The following is a 23,695-nucleotide window of genomic DNA, read 5'->3' on the forward strand; positions in this document are numbered from 1 at the left end:
GATCCTTTGGCAGATCCAGAATCGGAAATTCTTTTTCACATAATCGAAAGTTCAAGCTTACTTTTATAAAATTGCTCTAGCTTATACCATGCGTTATACATTAAACGCGCATGCATAAACGTATTATGCGCATGCGTACACGCATATGCGCATGCATAAAGGTATTACACGCATGCGTTGGTAGCTTTGAGGTCCGGATTATAGATCATTCCGGATTATGGACGTCCGAATTAGACTTTTGACTGTATATAGATACATATAATCTTTTTTATAGAAGGAGTAATAATGAGAAATTATAAGATATAAAAAATAAAGGGGACTTTCCGTTTCGCCGGTGCAAATCTCGCCAAGCAGACCTTATTGGCGACAACATACATTATACACATAAAAAATGCTAACAGATGTTAGTTCTAAGAATTTTTATTTTGAAGGCAGAAACATTTTAATATCATTTAAAATTTTGTAAAAAGACAATAAATTTGTAAAAAGACATTAATTTAAGAATTTACAATGCTCTCATGGTTGAACATCCTGATCCGCCGGTTCGTATCACGTGACCCCTAGTGATCTCATCTCATGTGAAGTACGCTAAAAAAATCTAATTCTCTCAGTAATTATCTACATTAATTTCAAGCTAAATCTTAATTTGGAATGCAAGTTTAAATGCAAGAATTATTTCAATTCATATGAATAGTTTACTCGGAAATTATGTAAAACCACAGTGCTTTACTTCGATAGTGCATTCTCCTTAGAATTGATGAATTTAATGCTTGACTTCGCCTTTTCTATATTTTCGCCTTCAGGTGAGTGCTGTGATTGCATCCCAATTGACTTAATTACGGCAAATGGCCTTAGGGCATAAAATTGAGCTATCTGGTAAATATTTTATGTAATTGTATACCAGTATTGAAAGAAATAATCAATCTGATAAGAAATGGTTGCAACTTGTTTTTGAACATGAGGCGTAAAAGGTTACCATCGAAGATATTCCGTTTGGCATCAGTTGTACCATTATTGGAGACTTTATCGCCTGTGCTGGCAAAACGGAAAAGTACCGAATAATATTATAAGATGTTGCATAAATCAAATAAATTGGTTTAGCAATACATTTAGTATTGAACTATTGTATAACTCATTTGCAAGTGTGTAATGCTAGTACAAAATGCAATTTTAGCTAATACAAAACTCAGTTTAGCCTGTGCAGTGCTTAAAACAGCAAAAGGTAGAAGTATAATAATTCTAATGTTGTTGTCATGTATATTATTTTCTTTTATCTTTTCATTTCATAACTCGCTGCAAAACACTTAATTAATTTTTATTATACTAGGTTCCCTGCTAGTCCATCAACATCATCATCATCATCTTCATCTTCTATTCCCTCTGGCAACAGCAGGTAAGATTATACTCATATAGGAACTTAAGGGGAGAATGACTTGCTAAATTATTGTTTTAAATTGCATATACAGTCAAAAGTCGTTAATCCGGAATCGTCAGGACTTCGGCGATTCCGGATTATCGATTTTTCCGGATTATAGATCATCAGTTTAAATCTGGTAGGATGGCATGCAGAAATTACAAAATTAAAAATATGAAACTGTAATTTATGAAATAAAGAACAATTATGGTCTAAAGGGTATCAAAATTTACAAAAAGAAAAGCTTAATATTTATTTGTTTACTTTATTAAACATTTCTTTCAATGTAAGTTGTTTAAGTTGCTTCGTTTCATGTGATAATACTTTCTCTTTAATTCAATTAAACAGACATAATTTCTAAAGTTCCGCTGTTCAAGTCCTATAATTGCTGTGTCGAGAATACCGACTAATTTGTCAATCGAAATTTTTGCGTTTTCAATAACCTCTGTTACTTTCTTCACTATCGGAAGCGAATTATAATGACGAGGAACTTGTTTTAAATCATATCAAAGACGGAGTACATCGAGATGAAATACTACATTTAGTAAGGAATTATAAGCCAAATAAAATAAAAACATCTGCCCTGAAGATGTGCTGACAGATCAACTTCCAATTCATTGCGTGCCGCGGCATTTCCCCTGCCAAGCAGTGTGAAATTGATAAACAGATTTCGGATTTCGAAACATACTTTCGCTTTAGATCCTTTACATATGAGCAAATATATATCGGAAATTCTATTTGATATAATCGAAATTTCAAGCTTACTTTTATAAAATTGCTCTAACAGTCTGCAAAAAATAATAAGCCGGATCCAATTCGAAGATTAAGAAACAACGCAATCTGCAACACTAACTGAATTAGGTAATTTTAGCTTAGTTTATACCGTCCGTTATACATTAAACGCGCATACATAAACGTTTTATGCGCACGCGCACACGCAATTCACAAGCACGCGCAAGCCGTAAAGGTCTTAGGCCCCGTTCAGACGAGGGCGTAAGGGACATAAGTGGTTAAAGCTGAGCTCCGTTGCTAAGGCAACCAGTCTCTACTACGTCACAGAATCTGGTTTAAGGCTCGTGGCATAGGGTTCAAAGTTTTTAACTACGCCGAGTTTGGGATAAGCGTCAACCAATCAGAGCGAAGCTAAAACGAAGCGGCTTTCTTTAGACGATTTCTCTGTCACATCGAAGGCGATGTTTTTTTTTAATATGGAACACATCGTATCTGAATGAGTTGTAATTGTATTCGAACGAAATAATGAGTTGTAATCGTATCCGAACGAAATAAAGAGTTGATCTCGCAAGAAATCTATGATGATGACATGCATTTTTAATGAGTTTTTCAATTTATATTGAAAAATATGGATGAAACTCGTAAAGCGAAAGTTAAGCTCAGGATTATGCACGCTATGTATGATCCTGTAGATAATTGATTCCATCCAATATTTTTCATTTTATTATGAAAATTCTTTAAAAAATGCACGATTGCAAAAATTTTATTTTTTCCGTGTAAATTATTATTATTAGTTTCTTTCTGTCTATAATTTTTTTTAAAAATTATTACTATAATTTTTTTCCTGTTTAATTATTTTTGTATTTAAGAATAAATTTTTTGAAAAAGCTGGAAATATTGTATTGCTATTTGCTTCAAATGCTGATTTTCTTTCCAGACAAACTTCATGAATTAATTTTACTAAAACATCAAATCAATATCAAGAATCTGCTGTTTTTTTTAACAGTAAAAATATTACTTTAAAGAAAAAAGAAAAAATTATTTTCACTTATTTAAGAATAGTCACAATAGTTCAATGGTGTAAGCTTTGTATAAGTAATAAAAGATTAATCTTTTGAGAAAATGCTCTTATGAATTCCAAGAAGGAAAAAATGTAGTGAAATATCCTTAAAATAGTCAAGAGTCTAGACAGTTTTGTCTCCTGTTGAAGTTCTGTTCTGTTTTTTAATTACGTTCTCCATGAAAGGAATTTACTTTTAATGAAACTGAATAGCACACATAATTCGTAACATGGACTGTAATTTAATGAATAGTATTTATTATTATTATCCACTCTTTATTACTATCATTTGAATGGAATTTTGATCATTAAATTCATGCTATTTCTCTGGTAGAAATTTCTGGATAAGGTATGAATGTTTATAATTTTGATGTATTTGAAGACTTGGGTACCTAAAATTTGTCAATGTGAAATTACTTTTGAGATTTGGTTGTAAATAGAAATGACAGCATACATTGAAATTAAATTCAGGGGTGCAGCTTATACATGCAAATTATTAGAAATAGGTGTATACAAACAGCTGGCGACACAGCAAAATGTATTTAATGATTGAGCATAAAATACATTGTTGGGTGAACGTTTCCTAGTATTGTACTAGTTGTGATTGCTGGTTATTGTGACCTGTTGTGGGATACTAGTACTAGTGATAATTGATACTGGTAGTGCAGCAAACTACTATAGTGATCGACAGGGACAGTGAATAAGGAATGCTAAGCACACATGTTTCACTGTCATAGAAACATGTTCCTTTTGATTGAAAATTAAAAAAAATAATAATAATGTATGGTAAGTACTGTTTTTAGCTTAACTGCTTTCACACCTGGAAAATGGAAAAATATTATATACAGGCTATCTGTTAGTTATCCTCAAGACTTTTTTTTTAATTAGGCATATTTAGAATATCGTATTTCTCCTAAGAGAAATTATATATAAAAATTGAAGAAGGTTTTATATATATATAAATATGCATGTGCATGTTTATAGTATAGAGAGTACTACAGTATATTCCATACTGCTTTGCACAGAAATATATGTGCCAACCAAGTATTGGTCTTTCAAAAAAATATCTCTCGACCATTTGGTTCTTTTTTGTTTTTTACCTTCTTCTGTTGCCTCTTGGCTAATGAGAAGAGCAGATAAAAGATCATTTTGTTGAGCCAGTAAAACTTTGTGGCGAGCTGAAAAAGCCATGACACAACGAAAAAACAAGCAGAGCGAACGTGGGAAATCAATCGAACGGGAGAACAGCGCGGAAAAGTTGTAGACATTCCACGCATGCACAAATTTAGCTTCTCTCATTGGCCACGGCTTACACCTCGTTCTCGCACGTGTGAACGGGTCTCCCGTATTTTATGCCCTTATGACTACATCTGAACGCATTTTTACACACACACGTAAACGCCTATGCGCATGCGTCAACGCAACGCATGCGCAGAAAGTTTGTAGTTTTGAGGTCCGGATTATAGATCATTCCGGATTATGGGTGTCCGAATTAACGACTTTTGACTGTATTATTAAGCCTTTGTTGCATGCAAATAATCTAGAGACGTTAAACGAAAATGTCTGTATTTTTCTACTTAAAATAACCTTAGTAATAATAAAAAAAAGTAATTTTATTCAAATTCCGTTTTAAATAATTGCTACAGTTTGTTCACTACAGTTAACAGCATGCATATATATACATGCATACAAATCTCTTCCCAATGATTTACGGTCATTGCATTTGAAATCATTTCCTGCCTTGTTTGCAGTGATCGTTACCATCTTTTAAATGGTAAATCAACAACTGACATGTACATACAGATCCCCCAATATACCTTCATTTCGGCGATTGTGATTGAATTCATTTTGCTACAGTTTGGTAACCTGTAACTATTGGATTCAAATGTCAACTTTTCTAGAAATTCCTTACCAAACATAAACATTTCCAGTAGTGTTTTGGCTTGATAAGCAGTACGTTTGGGTCTCAATTCACTCTTTCCGGTAGAACTTTATCTACCCACTCTACAACTTTCTCAAACTGACATTTAAAATAAAATGTCTAAAATTACTAATTATGAATAAAAATGGCAGTATAAGAAAATGTAAGTAATATTATATAATGTTTACTATGAGAAATTGTACTAGCGGGGAAACAGAAATAGCAGCCATTTTCCAAATAGCAATGCTTTACTTAGGGATGCTATACGCCATCTATGATCGACAGTTGTTTACATGTACATACAGATCCCCCAATATACCTTCATTTCGGCGATTGTGATTGAATTCATTTTGCTACAGTTTGGTAACCTGTAACTGTTGGATTCAAATGTCAACTGTTCTAGAAATTCCTTACCAAACATAAACATTTCCAGTAGTGTTTTGGCTTGATAAGCAGTACATTTGGGTCTCAATTCACTCTTTCCGGTAGAACTTTATCTACCCACTCTACAACTTTCTCAAACTGACATTTAAAATAAAATGTCTAAAATTACTAATTATGAATAAAAATGGCAGTATAAGAAAGTGTAAGTAATATTATATAATGTTTACTATGAGAAATTGTACTAGCGGGGAAACAGAAATAGCAGCCATTTTCCAAATAGCAATGCTTTACTTAGGGATGCTATACGCCATCTATGATCGACAGTTGTTTACAAATTTAAACTTTTGTCTACTAGAGTGGACACGATGCAATAAAGGGTTAATCAAACTCTTTCTTTATAATATTATTTATGTTTAAGCATTAGCAATTTGTCTTATTTTATTTAGTATAACTTATTTTATTTAGTATATATTTATAATTTATTTAGTAAAAGAATTATAGCTGAAAATATGAATTTAACAAATTTTATATTAAAAGTTAAAATAGTACAAGTGATTTAGGTGCATGTTGCTGCATGGTTGAAATATTGTGATCGAATGAGGAATACTTCCTGAATTTAGAAATTCACTCTGGGCTTGAATTAAAGATTACTCCACTGCTTTGTTGCATTTGACATAATGTGATTTCTTTCGCGGATGAGAGAATGTTATATGCCATTTTTATGACTGCATCTTTGTCTTCAGGTCATCAGCATACATGCAGGTCTCATTACCAGTAACAATCATTTCAAGAAAGGTCGAGTTCTTTCTGCTTTTTCAAAATATTCGACCATGGTCAACTGCTGTATTTCCTTCTGATTCGGGTTCACTTTGCACTTCATACGTTTCATCTTCAAATCATCTGACAGGAATGCGTGAATGGATCCATGAGAGATCCCACTTTCTGTGTCAACTCGTTGATGGTCTTTCTTCAGTCTGATCTGTTTCATTTGCTTGGCCATTCCTTCGTTTCTGGAGGTTGAAAGTCTCATATTGTGACTCGTCTTTGGCGATTCCTGTCCACCTCAAAAATCTTGAAACCATTCGTGAAAGGCTGTTTTCTGTAAAGAATCATCACTGTAAACTGTTTGTAAGGCTAACAAAGTCCCTGAAGCAGATTTCCCAAATGTGCACATGAATTTGATGGTTGTCCCTTTGCTCGAAATTCGACTATGCACCAACCAATTACCTCACCCTCCTACCTTCAGCTATACTGCTGTCACGAATTTCAATAGAAAATAAATAAAGTCATAGTAAAAAAATAAATTAATTATTTGATTGATAAAGAGTTTCAGTGAAATTTGGGGAACTTTAAGAAATAAGAAATTTAGAACAAATTCCTCAAAGACGTGAAAAACCAGTAAAATCCAAAATTCCCTATAAATATGTAACAAATAATCATCAAACCAAAAGAATTATAGATATGAGGACTACAAAAATTCTAAAAATGTATAGGGAGAGGAATGCAATCAAAATCTGATTCAACGGTATCAAGAGGAGGAAAATGAGAATGATTTCAATAAATTTAAACACACTTTCAGATATACTGAGCAATAATAATCTTATTGAAATTAGCAACATCTACCCCAACTATCGAAAACTTAATAAGACCAATAAAAATCACGAAGTTGTAGATTATCTGGATCTTAGCATTAACAATCTTAAAGAAATAAGACTATTTGATAAAGAAGAGAATTTAATTTTTCTGCAAGTGAACTTATAAATTGGAATGCCAATATCTCTAGAAAAGTAACAGCAAATACAATTTTTAATCAAATTACTAGAATTAAAAAAGGTGCTTATAAATTGAACAACAGCAGGAGTAGTCGGATCTTATAAAAATTTTTAAAGCAATGATTTTTTTCTGAAAGCTCAAATTAGAGAAAGATAAAGAAGATTGTTTTAAAGAATTTTATATGATTATATATAATTGTTTTAATGTACAATTTTCCTTGACTTCATCAATAGAGGGCCTGTTCCGTTCTAAATCGTCATGATAAGCTCATGGCATAAAGACTTTATTCTTTTCTAATCTCTGTTTCTTTTCTTCCATTACTATCATACATTCCAAATCTAAAAAATTTGAAAATTACTTATAAATTTTAATTAACCATTTGGGAGATTTCTAACTTGCCATCACCAATTTGTTTTGCCAGTGAAGCCAAACTGGCAAGCCTTAAGAGTCTATTTTTTAATTTCGTTCTTTTGGTTTTCGTTTTGCTCTTTGTAAATTTTTATTTCAATGTTATTTGCTAATTTTTGTGTATATTTTGTATAACTACATTTTAATTTCAATCTTAAATTCAGTAAAAAGTGTCTAATTAATTTCTTTTACTTTATTTAACACTGGAACTTTTTATATATATTTGTATGTATTTCATTAACAGATTTCCTCTGCATTGAGCAGGATTTCAAAATTTTTGAGTGAACTGTTATAATTAAATAATTTAGAATGGTTCATCAGCTGATTTTGGATGAACAGAAACGCAGTAGTTTTCTGGTGAGAAGGGTCTAAATTGAATCTGATCTGTCTCCTCTTGATAATGTTGAATCAGATTTTGATTGCATTCCTCTTCCTATAAATTTTTTGTAATTTCTGTAATTTTTGTATTTTCTGTATCTATAATTCTTTTGGTTTGGTTGATTTCTTACATATGTATAGGGAATTTTGGATTTTACTAATTTTGCATTTCATTACTTTTGTGTCTTTGTGGATTTGGTTCTAAATCTTTAATTGCTTATCTATAACTGATTAATTTTCAGCAGCATATTCCATGGAAATAATATTGGGATAATTATGTTTTAAAATAAAACATTTTTTGATACTTTAATATATATATATATATGAATACATCTATGCATAATTTTGATCTTTTTATATTTCCAGAAGATATCGCACTCTGTATGCTTGTGTTGGAGAAAATGATTCAGAATTATCTTTTGAACCAAATCAAATTATATATAATGGTAAGATTTTTTTCACTATGTTAAAAGTATGCAGTGTCAAAAAAATTCAGTGAAGTTCTTTAAATAGACCTAATTTTAATTATTTAGATAATCCAGTATTAGAATAGAAGAGAAACACGCCAATGTGACAATCAAAATTGCAATAACAACCTTGTATTTAGCATACATATATTAAAAGACTCGATCGATTTCGAAGGCAGCTAAAGGTCCCTCCTCATCAGGATAACGAAATTACTAGAAAGGGGAAAAAAGAAGAAAAATAAAGCATCGGCAAAGGAGTCTCAGAAACACGTGGTCGTTATCAGCACTGCATGTGGTCGTAACCAGATTTTGAATCAGAGCTACATTGGCCACCTACTTTTACTGAGCCAGGCTATCTGATCAAAAACACAACATATAGACTAAAATGGGGGGAGAAAAACCCACAAAAAATCAGTGAAGTTAAAAAATAGGGAGCGAGGAGCAGCTGCACCTTCACAGTCAGTCAAAAAATAGGGGCAACTCCACCTTCAGGCACCAAGTCTGAACCTCGAATAAAGGGACCTCCTTTATTTGAGGTTCAGACTTGGTGCCTGAAGGTGGAGTTGCCCCTATTTTTTGACTGATTTTTTTGCATTTTAGTCTATGTGTTATATGTTTGATCAGACAGCCTGGCTCAGTAAAAGTAGGCGGCCAGTGTAACTCTGATTCAAAATCCGGTTACGACCACGTGGCAGTGCTGATAATGACCACATGTTTCCGAGACTCCTTTGCCGATGCTTTTTCTTCTTTTTTCCCCTTTCTAGTAATTTCGTTCTCCTGATGAGGAGGAACCTTTAGCTGCCCTCGAAATCGATCGAATGTTTAAATATATGTATGCTAAATGCAAGGTTGTTATTGCGATTTTGATTAACCCACTATTAATTTATGTATTATGGTTTTCTTTTCTGTAATTGAAAATTGGTTTAAAATTGTACATGAATAAAATAGTATGAGTACAAATTTTTAAGTAGAAAACAAATTTGTATTGCAAAATACTTATCTACAACTTTTTCATATTTTTTTTTTTTTTTTTGGCTGAATTATTTTAATGAATGTATCTTGAAATGCCCCAAAACTGGTACTGAGCTTATACAGAATACATTGGGATCTATACCTATGTATGTCACTGATTACATCCACCAGAGAGTATATAAAATAATAGGCATCTTGGCAAATTTCTAATTTTTCTTCTGCCACGAGATTGGGAAGGTTGTGGTTTTATCAGGTGGAGGTTGCAAGATGGGTCATGGCATTCCAGAATTAAAGACACATAGTTTGATTTTCATGTATAACCATTTCAAAAGAGTGCCATGACTACAAGAACTCTGGCAAAACATAACTTACAAGAGTAATATGGCCATAAAAGTATTATGAACACATTCAGGAGCAACAAGTAAGAATCATTTCACACAATAGGGGTACAGTACTGTCTCATACAAAGCCAACAGAAATTTAGTTCTCAGCTCTTAAGAAACATTACCATGGACGGAACACTTCCTTCATTATATGGACTTTAGGCATGTTGCCACCTAACCAAACTCCTCATAAATGCAAAACACAGCTATGCAGTTCCCCTCACTTGGAAGTTCAGACTTAGATACTCAGTGGATAAAAATGTCTGATCTGACCAGTTATGTTTCAATCTCTTTTAAACAGATGAAAGGATCAGTATGAATAAAAGAATTTATAGAGAACACATATTAACAGAAGTTGGTTGGTTGATTGATTTAGTTAAGGAGATAACAAAGATATCAGTGGTATCGAGCACATTTGATATGCTATATAACAGCGGTTCTTAACCTATGGGTCGCGACAAAAATTGGGTCGCGCTAAGTCAAATTAAAAAAAAACTTTTAATATACAAAAATAAAAAATACCAACACCTACTAGAAGAGTTTTTTTCTAATACAAGTTATTCTCTAAAACAATGCATTGGTTTTACCGCTCTTCGCGAATGGCCTTCTAGAAGTGACATCCAATTTCTGTCTTATAGCTTTCTTCTATGAGGTGTTGGTAATACTCACGCCATTGCTTTACGTGCACGCAGACACAATAAGGTTGTAGGTAACATAGTCATTCTCTGGTAGTGACACCTTTTGGTAAAAATTAAAAGCACTTTCAATCAGCTACTTTTACTTCGACTTTTAAGAAACCGGGGAATTTCCGTTGGTTGTAAACATGTAAGCAGATATTATCGATTTAACTCGTGTGAATAAAGAAGTAATAACGGAAAATTGTATTCTGTTAATTTCTGTTTGCATATTAATGATATTTACGTAAAAAAGTTGCACTCAGCTGCAAGATCTTTGTCAAAAACTCGTTTCTGTGTATTATGTTGTGAATAACAGTGGAATGTGTAATAATCATGAAACGTGAATACAAGCATTTTAGAAACAATTTTTGTCTGTTTATTAAAAGTGGAGTGATCAAGCTGCAGTGCATATTGTAAAATTGTAATCACCCTAAAATGACAAAACGTGAATACAAGGAAGCATTTTTAGAATTAGGGTTTACTTGCATTTATGATGGAGGAATGAACAAGCCACAATGCGTCTTGTGCAGTGAAATACTAAGTAATGAATCGATGAAACCGAACAAACTTAAAAGACATTTTGATGCAAAACATAAAAATTTTTCCTTTGAGAGAAAAGATCGTACTTTTTTCGAAAGAAAAGAAGCCGATTTAAAAAGACAGCGTTTAGATGCACCAAGTAGTAATAGTTTTCTAATTTCTACCAAACAAGCTACACTTGCTTCTTTTTATGAGGCTTGGCATATTGCAAGACAAAAGAAACCCCATAATATTGCTGAAAAACTTATAAAACCTGCTGCCATTGACATGGCTCGTATCATGTGCGGAGATGAAATTTCAAAGAAATTACAAAAGGTACCATTATCAAATGATACAATTCGTTTACGAATTAATGATATGTCGTTTGATATTAAGAATCAACTTATTTCTGCTATAAAAATTGCTGGTTTATTTAGTATTCAACTGGATGAAACGACAGATGTAAGTAACAATGCTCAACAAATGGTTTACGTGCGGTATCCAGGGTTAACAGATATACAGGAGGATTTTTTATTTTGCAAATCAATGTCAACAAAAACTAGAGGTGAAGATATATTTCTCATTGTCGATTCGTTTTTTAAAGAAGAAGGATTAAATTGGAATCAGTGTTTCAGTATTTGCACCGACGGTGCAGCTGCCATGACAGCATCTCAAAAGGGTTTTTCGACAAGAGCAAAACAAATGAATTCACAAATTTTATCGGTTCATTGTTTTTTACATAGACAAAATCTTGCTTCAAAAAATTTATCGCCCGAATTAAGTATCGTTTTGGATGAAATTGTTACGGTAGTCAATTTTATAAAATCAAGAGCTCTTAACTGTAGAATTTTCCGCGAACTGTGTTCAGAATTTGGTGCAGAATACGAACATTTATTATATTACTTTGAAGTTAGATGGCTGTCCCGGGGCAAAGTTGTTCAAAGAGTATTTATTATCATTGCGGACAGAAGTGGAATTTTTTTTGAGAGAAAAGAAACACCCATTAGCATCTAAATTCTCCGAGTTGAAGTGGATTACTCAAGTTGCTTATTTGGCAGATATTTTGTTTGAAATAAATAATCTAAATATGTCTATGCAAGGACGTAATCATACTATTATTGAATTAACTGAAAAAATTACATGTTTTAAAAATAAACTCAAATTATGGAGAAATAAGGTTGAAGTAAAGAAACTTGCTTCATTTCCGACTCTTAATTTACTTGTTGAAGACAAGAATATTAATATCACAGATTTTTAAATACAGAAAATTATTATTAATCATTTAGAAAAACTAATAGCAGACTTTGATCGGTATTTTCCTGCAGACCATGTTTTTTATTATAATTGGGTTCGAATGCCATTTGATTTTGATGTAAGTGATTTGCATGAGGAATTTATTAATATTAATCAATTTCAAGAACAATTAATAGAAATTCAAAGTGACCAAGCACTTCGATACAATTTTTACAAAAACACTCAATCTTTATGTGCTTTCTGGTTAAATCTAAAAACCGAAAAGCCAATAATTGTTAAAGAAGCCCTAAAAGTATTACTATTGCCCTTTTCAACAACATATATGTGTGAGGCTGGTTTTTCGGCTCTCTGTGTAATCAAAAACAACCACCGGAACAAGTTAAATCCAGAAATAGATTTAAGGTGCTCCTGGACAAGCATTCAACCCAGGTTTGCAGATCTTTCAAAATGTATTCAAGCACAAGGTTCTCATTAAAAGCGTATAAAATGTTATTATAAGATTAAATTTCAATTATTTAAAAAAAGTTTTAAATTTATTTAGTTTGGTCAATAAAAATATTAAAAACACTTGATTATTTATTAAATTTTTCTTGGATCAAAAGTACTTTTGTTTAACTTTATTATTATAAAAAAAATTAAAAATTTGTAAGTTAAATAAGTCATCATTGTAAGATTAAAGTTTTTACAAATATGCTCTAAAATAAAGCAATGAAAAAATATTGACTTTTTTTGGGTCGCGGCTCAAAAAGGTTAAGAACCACTGCTATATAAGATGCTATGGTTTATGTATTTAGGTTGCTGTGCAGGAAGTATAGTATTCACTGTCCATGGAATACTGCATACTTGCATAATCCATCTTTAGTGTACCAGTTTTTTGGCACTTGAGCGTATTTAATTTAATTATTTCTGAGGTGAAATTAACTACTCTACTCAATTATCTACTCATTCTGAACTACTGTAAATGGTTATATTTAACTAAAACTATTTATTGGGCTTATGTCAAGCAACATAGAATTAAATTAAAATATATAAAGGCTGAGATTCAGTTCTTCAATAACCAGAATGGTCTATTATTATCCAAACTTTTGATTTATTTTATTTAAATCTTTCTTTTGTCATATGCAGTGCAAGAATGGATAATATAATACTTAAGCAAAAACAAGTATGCCGTAAATTGATTTTTGTTCTGATTAGCTAAGTTTTTCTCCAAAAAATAAACATCAATATCCATAGTAATATCAAATCATCATGCATACTGTTTTGGCTAATAAGTCATGCTTTTATTTTTGGCTCTTAACTATTTGTGGAAGATGAGAAGCCGGCACTCATATCTTATATTATGAGTTAATCCCAAAATAAACACACAATAATCCACAATAAGTGAATCCCTGTACACAATAAATGATTTTTCAAAGACCACTATTTGTTTGGAGGGGAACATCGCACACACTGGTTTCCTTTTGTGTGCATAGCAAGAAAGACATCTGTAGTGACAATGCCCAAATTGACAATCAATTAATGGATGGCAAAACATATAGTATGGTTTAAAATCTGAAAGGTATTGCAATAAATTATGAAGAAAGTGATAAAAAGGTTACTGAGAATGAAAAAAATATAAATTGGTTTAACAATGAATCCCCAACCCCCTTTTTTGGGTTCTTTAAGATCATAAATGCTTCATTATTTCACAAATAACCTTGCATATTTTTAACTTCATAATTTTAATAGATTTAAATTAATGACCTAAAATCTAGAATTGCTGAAGTGACAATAATTCTAGATCTCAGACTTTAAACTGTATTATTATATGAAGTTTTATATTCATATTTGCAGACATCATAGTTTCATCATAATTTACTTATAAATCATCCTTTAATAGTCTAAGCAGAAAATAATGGCAGGGATCAAAATATGAACTGAACAGTTAATCTAACAGTCATGTATAACTCAATATTTCTTTACTCCACTATACTGGGCAATATGTATTGTAATTTAATTTACCTTTTATTAGGTGCTATTAGCCTCAAAACTCACTTTTTTACCCAAAGCAATTTTCAAATTGTTGCCACCAAATGTTATCGTGATGTATTATTTTTTTTAAAAAGTAAGTAATGAAGAATCTGCGTGTATCTTCCCCATATTGTCAAAAAAACAACAGCATCTAGAGCAATCAGATTTTGAATATACATAGTCCACCTGAATATGTTCATGTGAAAGCTGAATTTTAAATTTCAAAACTTTTTTATTTATTTCATATTTTATGCAAATTTCATGAATTTTTAATTAACAAATTCAGCAATTAGAAGTGAGTGGTGGCAGCATTACTCAGAATAAAACTTTTTATCTCTAACATGTGAGACTTGCCATTTGGAAAAATGTAAGATATTTATCTTTTATTTCCCACATGCCAGCGTATTGCTATTCAGTTAAACTTAAGATATTTAACTTTCAATTTAATCTGGAAGGCCTCTGAAAAACAAACTTAAGTGTTTTAAAAATGATAGAGCTCTTAATATTTTTTCTACTTTTTAACATGATTGATTTAAATAACAATACATTAAAATCATGAGATGTCTAATTATATATATTATATATTTTTATGAAATTACATTAAATGGTGTCATTGAAATCATTAATCATTATTTTATTTATAAAGATTTATTTTTGTTTTTTATGATAATTAGTTTAGGAGGCTGGCCACGTAAATGGCTAGTTTTTAAACAAATAATACTATGAATATAAAAATAAAAGGTAAGGTAGTGAATATAAAAGGTTGCTACAAAACTACTAAGAAAAATTAACATTGATGTTATGAACTGAGAAAACTAGAAAAGTGTATGCCAACACTTACTTAACTCTGTATCAGAAATTCTAAACATTTAAAAAGTTTGTGCTTTTGCTGTTTATATGTAGCGTAAGTGTGAAGAAAGTGATGCTTGTTAAGCACATCACATTCTTAGAAGAAAGTGATGTGCTTAACAAGCATCACTTTCTTCTAAGAATCTAAAAAGACAAAAAAATTATGTTAGCAGGAATGAGTCTAAGAGCAGATTGGTGAACAGCGAGTCGAGTGAGAGCATAAAAACTTAACCAACCCTCTGATACAATGTTAAAATCTGAATTGTTTCAGATTTTCTTTCTCTTTTATGTATTGTAGCAGTTATAGGATTTTTTAAAATAATTTTCTGTGTGTCCTTTATCAATTTACAATGAGCAGGAAAATTTTTCAAACCTTATTGAAAAAAACTTTTGAAAAATAGACTGCAAATCTTCAATTAAGTATAAAATTAAAGATTTCTAGTGCTAAATAAATGAACAAAAATTATAAATAAATGAAATTAGGAATTTATCTTGAATATATAGACAAATGAAATTTAAAAATTGCTCATAAAATAACATCCAAAAGAAGAGTGATAGAAGTGATAGAAATAATAAAAAAAAGGAAATAGGAAAGAAAAGTAGATGATTATCGCATTATTTTTGATGGAAAATAACTATATTAATTCAGTTAAACTAATATGAAAATTATTAAATAATAAAACTTTATAAATATGAGCTATTAAAAGAATTTCATCAATAACTTTAGTATTCTGATTATTGCTGATATTAATTTGTACATGATAAAACGAAGTGAGAAATAAAATATCTAAAACTGATAAATAAAAAAATGTAGCTTTTAACAAATAAAAAGAAATCAGAATTAAAAAGGCTGCAGATAAAACAATTGAAAGTGGAAATATCACTGTAATGTGTGTTTAGCAGATAAGTACAATAAATATAGTGGATTCAATGAAAGGAAACAGCATTTATTATGTTTAAAAATGTTTTTAAAAAATGTTTCTACAGCAAGCTGTTCTGAAAGTAGCAAAAGTCATGAAGAGAAATTATGTATAAAAAATTTAACATTTTAAAATTAGTATGCTCTATGTCACATGTTGATGTAACTTATTTTTTATTTTATCATACATTCATGACATTTAAAAATTTCTTAGTTAGGATGGTGAAAAAGACCGTTTTGAAAAGGAATCTTTATATATTATTTCTTTAAAAAGCGCCTAAATTATATCAATCCTTTCTTTAACTTCTGCAGCTTATTATGTACGTTTATAGTATATGCATATGCACGTACATAGATATAAAATGCCCACATATATATCTTTATATTCTTAAAATTTTGTAAACCCAAATGTAGTACTAATTGTTCTGTTTTATGTTTTAGTGCGACAATCAAGGGAGCCTGGTTGGCTAGAAGGTTGCTTAAATGGGCGAACAGGACTTATACCAGAAAACTATGTTGAACCTCTCCCTTGATGAGGTAGAACACTGTAACATTGAATTTAAAACCAAGTACATTATAAAAATTCTATGTTTATATAAAATTTGAAAATATATATGGGGACAAATTTCCAGGAACATAGTGAGATTGAATCTGTATATAATCAATTATCAAATGGAGATGTGCAAATATAAAGTGGAATATTTATGCTCTTTGATGCTAGATGCTGTCTACAAAATTATTTAAAATAAAAGGTCACCTTTTTATTTATAAAGATATATTTTTATATCTTAACAAATATCTGAATCCTTGTGAATGAATGTCAAAATTTATATAAACTTTGAGACAAGTGTGAAATCACTTCATTTCTGTATGCATTTGGACTAAGAGGTTTTTAATTTTTGAAAGAAACAGTTAAAGATACATAATTCATGAATATTTCTATGTAAATTTAAAGTCTGCTTTTTTTTTAACTTTGTGAAATTTTTTTAGTATATAAAGTAATGATTGTAAATTTTTATTTATAGTTTTTCATTATTAAGATATTTTCCAAGTCAATTCTTTGTTTATAAAACTGCTATCAAATGCATGATGGTCATTATCTTTATTACAAATTGATTTTATCCAAAGAAGACAACTTTTAGTGAATAAAACTTTCAATGAAATATTTTAGATAATGAAAAGCTATGAAGGTTGTTAAAACTGTTAGTTTAATATGCAGATATTCTAACTAATGATGCTGCCTTTAGTAAATATTTTCTACCATCCATATAAATTAAAATGTAGATAATAAAATATTTTAGTAAAATGAAATTTACTGAACAGTTATATTAAGTATGAAGAAAACATCTATTATTCATTTATTTAAAGATATCAAAAAGTGAAATTACTATAAACTTGCAAGCCCATTTTATTTTCAAGCATAACTACTGTGATCTTTTCGAAATGGTGAGATGTATGATTGCAAGGTCACATGTGCTGAAATATCAGTAACTTGTGAAAACAAATAATTTAGCACAAGTGATAGTAAGCATTTTTTATTTGCATGTAAACTCGCATTATTATTTGCTTTTTCTACTAAAATTTTATATTTAGTGTTAAGCAAATGGAAACAGACAACACCGTGAAAAAGAAGCAATGAATTTTTTTAGCAAAGCATCATTTTTCTCACAAAATACTATGTATGCTTTTTCATTCTGTAGGTCAAATAATTATATTTTACTTAAAATGTCTGCATCATAATTTTAAGAGCAAAAATCATAAAAGTATATTAGGAGATCTTGAAATATGTTTCATTGAAGGACACTCTTAAGTTTTGAAGTATTTCACTGCATGTAATCCCCCCCCCAAAGAATAGCAGTTTTTAATCATATTTCGCATAAACTGAGGATAGTTATCTTCATGGAATGATATGAAAGCAAATATTTCCTATGGAATCAGACGAAATTTGACAGTTTAATTTTAGAGTGTTCCTGCAACATAGTGAAGTAGCATCCAGTAACATTTTCATTATGTGGTTTATGCTTTAGGTATTAAAAGCAAAATGTGGAAATGGTGAGGTAAATGTTAGTTGAAAGTGCTTACTGTTGTATTTCATATCAAAGAAATGCTTATGAAATGAAAATGGAATTTGAAAAATAAGTAAAAACTCTTTAAATTTTATTTTGTTCTCTAATTAGCATATTCAATTCAGATCTTTCATGTTTAACTGTATGTATGTATGTTCGTAAAGAATTTTGCTGTGGTTTTTATCTTTTAATACTTCACTAGTAAAAATATCTGTTTCTCTTAAGTTAAAAGATCAGAGTTCTTTAAAAAAATGTCATTTTTAAAAAATATTCACAGTTTAGGGCTTTCGTTTTGTAGAGAAGTAGTGTGTTAATTTTAATTGAACTGTTGCCATCCGTCAATAAATAATTGTTTCTGTCAATCTTTTGATAACAGGAAAGTAAAATAGAGGAATTTGCCTGATATATTATGGCTAAGTTGCAAGAATTTTTAAACAGAGAAACTTTAAAGCTTTTTAAGATTCTTTGGTGCATTCCAGAAGTCTGTTCATTGAGATATTGAGTTTTATGTCGTGTGCAAGCGATTACTGTACTTTAGATAGTAACATGAATTATTAATGTCAAGATTAATATTTTAATTATAGTCTTTCAAGTACTTTCATTTTTTATGTATGAAAAATCAAATCAATCCTTAGTTATGGCAATATTTTGTTACTATATTATTTAATGACACTAAATTTTTATGTTAAAAACTTCAGATATTACTACATACTGAATGACTGTAAGTATTTAATTTTTCAAGTGGAAATTTATTAGTAATTTTAAAGATTAAGTAATTCTAAAAGATTATCATCCTTGTGAGCTTCATTTTCATCAATTTTTGTTCATTTTTCTTTCACATACCATTATTAATATATAAAATAATTAGTTTTCTGTTTTGAATTTTGTAAAAAGTACAATGTAAGATTAGACTACTTTTGGGGGTTGAAATATTTTATTTTATGTATTAGAATGTTTAAGTTGCAATGAATAATGTTGTAAAGCATAAAATTTTATTAGCCTTTGGAAATTAGCTTTTTTTTTTTCCCCTAGTATTGTTATATATCATTAATTCAGTAACACTGAAAACATTTCTCTTTTTTAAATATGGTGAGTTCAACAAATATCTTTCTTTGTTTTATTAAGTGTATCTTTAACTAATTTACTTCATGTAAGTAGTATTTACATATTTTTAAAAATTGTGCTTAAATACTGAAATTATGTAACAAGGTCTGTGTATCATAATTGTAAATTATGAATTTTTTTTACTTGAAGAATACAATGGCTCATATGTATGAAAATTTTTTATTCTAACTGGATTATACTTCATTAAGTTAAATCTCTGGAAATTGCTAGTTTACATCTGCAAGTAAAATGTGGTTAGTGTTATAATTCTTGCAATGGTTTTTGTGCTTGAAAAATCATTACCTTTTGTAAACCACATAGTCTAAGGTTGCACAAAACTAGAACATTTTTATTCATTAATAAATTAGTATTTAAAAATGGTTCTATGGCTAATTTATCAGTGTAAAGATTATAGTTTGCAAGTGCATTTGCATAAGATACATACACAAATATTTAAAAATTAGAAAGCACTGTATTAGTTGATGATAACAGAATGATTTTGTAAAAATTGTAAGAACATAAAAATATAAAATTAATAGCTCCTTTTGTATCTGTAATCTTTTGTTGTAAATAATCCTTATTATAAACTTGCTTTTAATATTGTGAGTGTACAGAATTATAATGATAAAAAGTGCCATTTGTATATAATAATTGAATCCATTTTATGAAGAATAAATTTTCTCATGTTCATCTTTGTTTCATAATTTTATGATGTTTTTTATTAATTTGAATAGTTTATATATGCAACTTTGTATTAAGTTAAAATGTTTTATGTGCTTAATGATTGCAGGCAATCGATTGCTTGATGTTAACTTCAGAAAATATAATTTTGTGGTGTTATGTTTTTTATATGTATAAAATAACTTGCTGTTTTTTTGTAAAAACATCTTTGTATAAAACTTTGAAAATTAATAATAATTAGAAATAGTGAATAGTGCTTGAAATGGTGATTTGTATATCAGTAAAAACCTTATTACAACTATAACACAGAATGTTACCAATCGCTTATGAATTTCATTTACATATCATTTCATTGAAGGCAATTTTGATTCTGTAATAAATTTAACAATAGTAAATCAGGTACATAGATAAGACAAAAATTCTAAACCATCATATTTAAAAAAAATTCTTATTGCAATCTTAGGTAAATTCACTTTATAATTATTCAGTATTTAATTATATGTTGTGCAAATAAATTACATTTGATATAATTTTCATAATGATGATTTTCTCAGAATTTTTTATATTCCATTTTATTATTATTTTCAAAGTATATGCAAGTTTTAATATCATAATCAGTTCCATTTGGAAAGAATTTTAGATTTTCTTATCGAGAAATATAATACTTCATATTTTCTGCAGTTATAAACACCAAATTAAATAAAGATGTGTCTTTTCATTAGTTTTTATATAGAATTTCTCTAATATTTTAGGAAATTCAATTCTTAAATCAAAAATATACTTGTAATTGAAGTAGAAAATGGCAAGTTTTCATTATGTTAAGTTTTCAGTGTAATTAAATTAGTGTATCATGATGGATTCTGTGAATTTAGAAAACCAGTGATGTTAGGCGGTATAGTGTTTGACAACTTTTGTGCAATTTGAGATAAATTATAACATTGTGTATCTTTGTGTGTGTTCAATAAATGATAAAATTATATATTTGTGTTTTAAAATGAATGTTCTATGTAAAGATGGACAGAATATATTTTATCTCACATCCTTTCAGTTAGAATGAATGTGAATATTTCTTATGCTGTAAATGTAATTTATCAAATTACAACTTTGGTTAAACATGCACAAGCTAAATGTTATTCCAGATGGATATTTTTATTTTTAAACATATGAGCGTATCATAATACTGCTTTCTAGTACCATATCAATTTTCAAATATTAGCCTTTTATCTAAAATGAACATATTGCTCAATGAATGATAGTAATATTTATAAAAGATATTTTCATTGGGATACCTAAAGTTCCATTATCTGTACTTTTTCTTTTTAATATGGTATTTAATTTTGCTATTAGCTTTATGCTCCATATTATACATAAATATATACATTAAACAATAGTTTAGCTTTCTAAAACCGTCTTAGAATTCAAAAAAATTCTCGTCCACAAAAACTGACCACACATCGTAGAATTGCATGAATAACATTTCTTACACACACATATATATATATTTACAGCATTCAGCTCATGAATCATTAGCTTCCATATTAAGTGTATTAACTTTTAATATAGAGATATTAGTAACATAGAACAAATTATTACATGTCATGCTTAAAAGAATTTCAGTGCTATGAAATTAATTAGACTTAATGCACTCTTAGTCATACTTTTAATTTTTAAAATTAATTCTTTGTAAGAACTTTTAATTACATCAGAATGCTTGTGATAATTTTGTGCTAGAAATAGTTTCCTTTAAACTTTAAAAAATTGAGTTTTTCTTATTTCATTTTATAGCTCAATGTTTAGATGCATACCATTGTTTTAAGATTTAATTTGATTAAACTGTTAAAAATGCAACTTTAATTACATTATTTATGATAATGTAGCATATGTAAATTATGGTATTGTATGATATTTAAGTGTTTACATATTATAAAAAGAAAAAAATATATTTATTTTAATTTTTATTTATTATTTTAAGATTGAAGTAGAAAAATATTTCTGTAAATGTTAATAAAATATGTATTACTAAAATAAGACTTAATTAATAATTTTTTAATGAAAAGTATCAAATTGTTTGTTCAAAGTAAATGAAATGCAAATTTCATTTCAATATACCAGCAAATTAGAAGACATTTCATATGTAGATTTGCACATATAATGTCCCATATGTATTAGACTTATGTGCTAAGAAACTTGTGACTACTGATTTTGTGTAATAAACATTCAGTACATTTTGTATGTTTTTTATATAAGCAACACCAAACTGCATTTTCTTTCTTAAACTGCAAATTGTTTTAGATCTGTGTAATCTATTTTTAAATAAATGTTCATTTTTTAAACTCACTTTGTTTGGTACTATAAATATTAAATGAAATAGAAGTGTTCACTTTACTGTGTTGTAAGAAGATGTTTGTAATTTCATTGAAGTAAATGTAAGTCATATCCAGGTAAAACAATCATTAAACAGAGAATAATATCGCAATTGTTTGAATTTATAGTTAGAAGAAAATCTTTATAGTCAGTGTCAGTCTTTTTTTTTTTTTTTTTTTTTTTTTTTTTTTTTTTTTTTGAGTGAGAATTAATTGCATTTATTAACATATCAATTTTGCCACTCTAATATTTAAATAAATATTTCAAAGCAGAAACTATTGTAAGGTTCTTTAGATACTTTCTACCAAAAATATCTGAAGAATCTCATAAAAGATATTGGCCATAAAATGCTAAACATGTTTAATGATGTTCAACATTTTATGGTTAATAACTTTTATATAATTTGCTTTCTAGAAATTTACAGATAAACTCTTTGCATGTTATACAGATTTCTCTTTGTTATTCTAGTATGGCCTACAATCCAATCACGTCTATATTGTTTATCATGAATAATAAAGAATGTATAGTTATTACGGTAGCTGAAAATAGAATTTTTTTGTACTGATACCGAAACTTGTATGTAACAAAATGAACTAAATTGTATAATATTCAAATATTGAGTGATCTATTTTATTCAATGTAAGAGAGTATTTATCTGTGTACAAAGGGACAGGCAACTTACTAATTTAGTGTTGTGAAGAAAAAATGTATCTGGAGAGAAGATTATGCATAACTGAATAAAGTTAACACTCATGTTATGTAAAAGTGTGATGAGATCCAATGTATTTTTTATTTTAAATATCTACTGCCAAAAAGAAAGAAAGTAAACTTTATAAATAATTGTAGAATGAACATCTTTTAGAAGTTCTGAAAATGCTGAATAAAGTAATAGTTGATCACATTTGTTTAATTCTTCTTTCAGCTTTAAGAAAAACAATTTTAGATTTAAATTATAAAGGAGTTGCAGCATGATAATAATAACTGACAGTCATTAAATCTATTTTAGTGCATTTGAATTAGAATTGAACTTATTCAAAACTTGCAATAAAATGATAGATTCAGATTTACATCTGTCTGTTGTAAAACTTAGAATATTAAAGAAATTCAAACCATTTTAGATAATTTATATTTAAATATAATGTATAATTTATTAAAGCAAATTTTAATTTAAAATAAATTAAATCTAATATATCCTAATCTAAAATAAACTAATTCTGTAATAAATTAAATTTAGCTTACTACAGCAAATCATTGAAGACCATATATGTTAGAGAAAATGTCATTTTTGCATAAGATTTTGTAAAAAAAGTTGTATTGAGTTTAAATTATTGAAAATTGTGGAAAAGGCTCCATAAAAATC

At 28.9% G+C, this 23,695-nt stretch overlaps 1 protein-coding gene across 3 annotated transcripts in view; it reads left to right on the forward strand.

Moving 5' to 3' along the window:
• The window catches only part of LOC118187381 (rho GTPase-activating protein 26-like), a 349,938-nt gene extending 326,702 nt beyond the window's left edge, over positions 1-23,236 (forward strand). For all 3 annotated transcript variants that reach the window (XM_035357592.2, XM_035357594.2, XM_035357595.2), the window contains 3 exons: positions 1,328-1,393; positions 8,437-8,516; positions 16,562-23,236. In XM_035357592.2, coding sequence (XP_035213483.1) covers positions 1,328-1,393; positions 8,437-8,516; positions 16,562-16,653 — 238 coding nt within the window. In that variant the 3' untranslated portion in view covers positions 16,654-23,236. The remainder of the gene's footprint in view (positions 1-1,327; positions 1,394-8,436; positions 8,517-16,561) is intronic.
• Positions 23,237-23,695: the final 459 nt, after the last annotated feature.

The sequence above is a fragment of the Stegodyphus dumicola genome, chromosome 9 (assembly GCF_044657685.1).
Source record: "Stegodyphus dumicola isolate Sdum_Otavi_A_Nest chromosome 9, ASM4465768v1".
Classification (NCBI taxonomy): Eukaryota; Metazoa; Arthropoda; class Arachnida; order Araneae; family Eresidae; genus Stegodyphus; species Stegodyphus dumicola.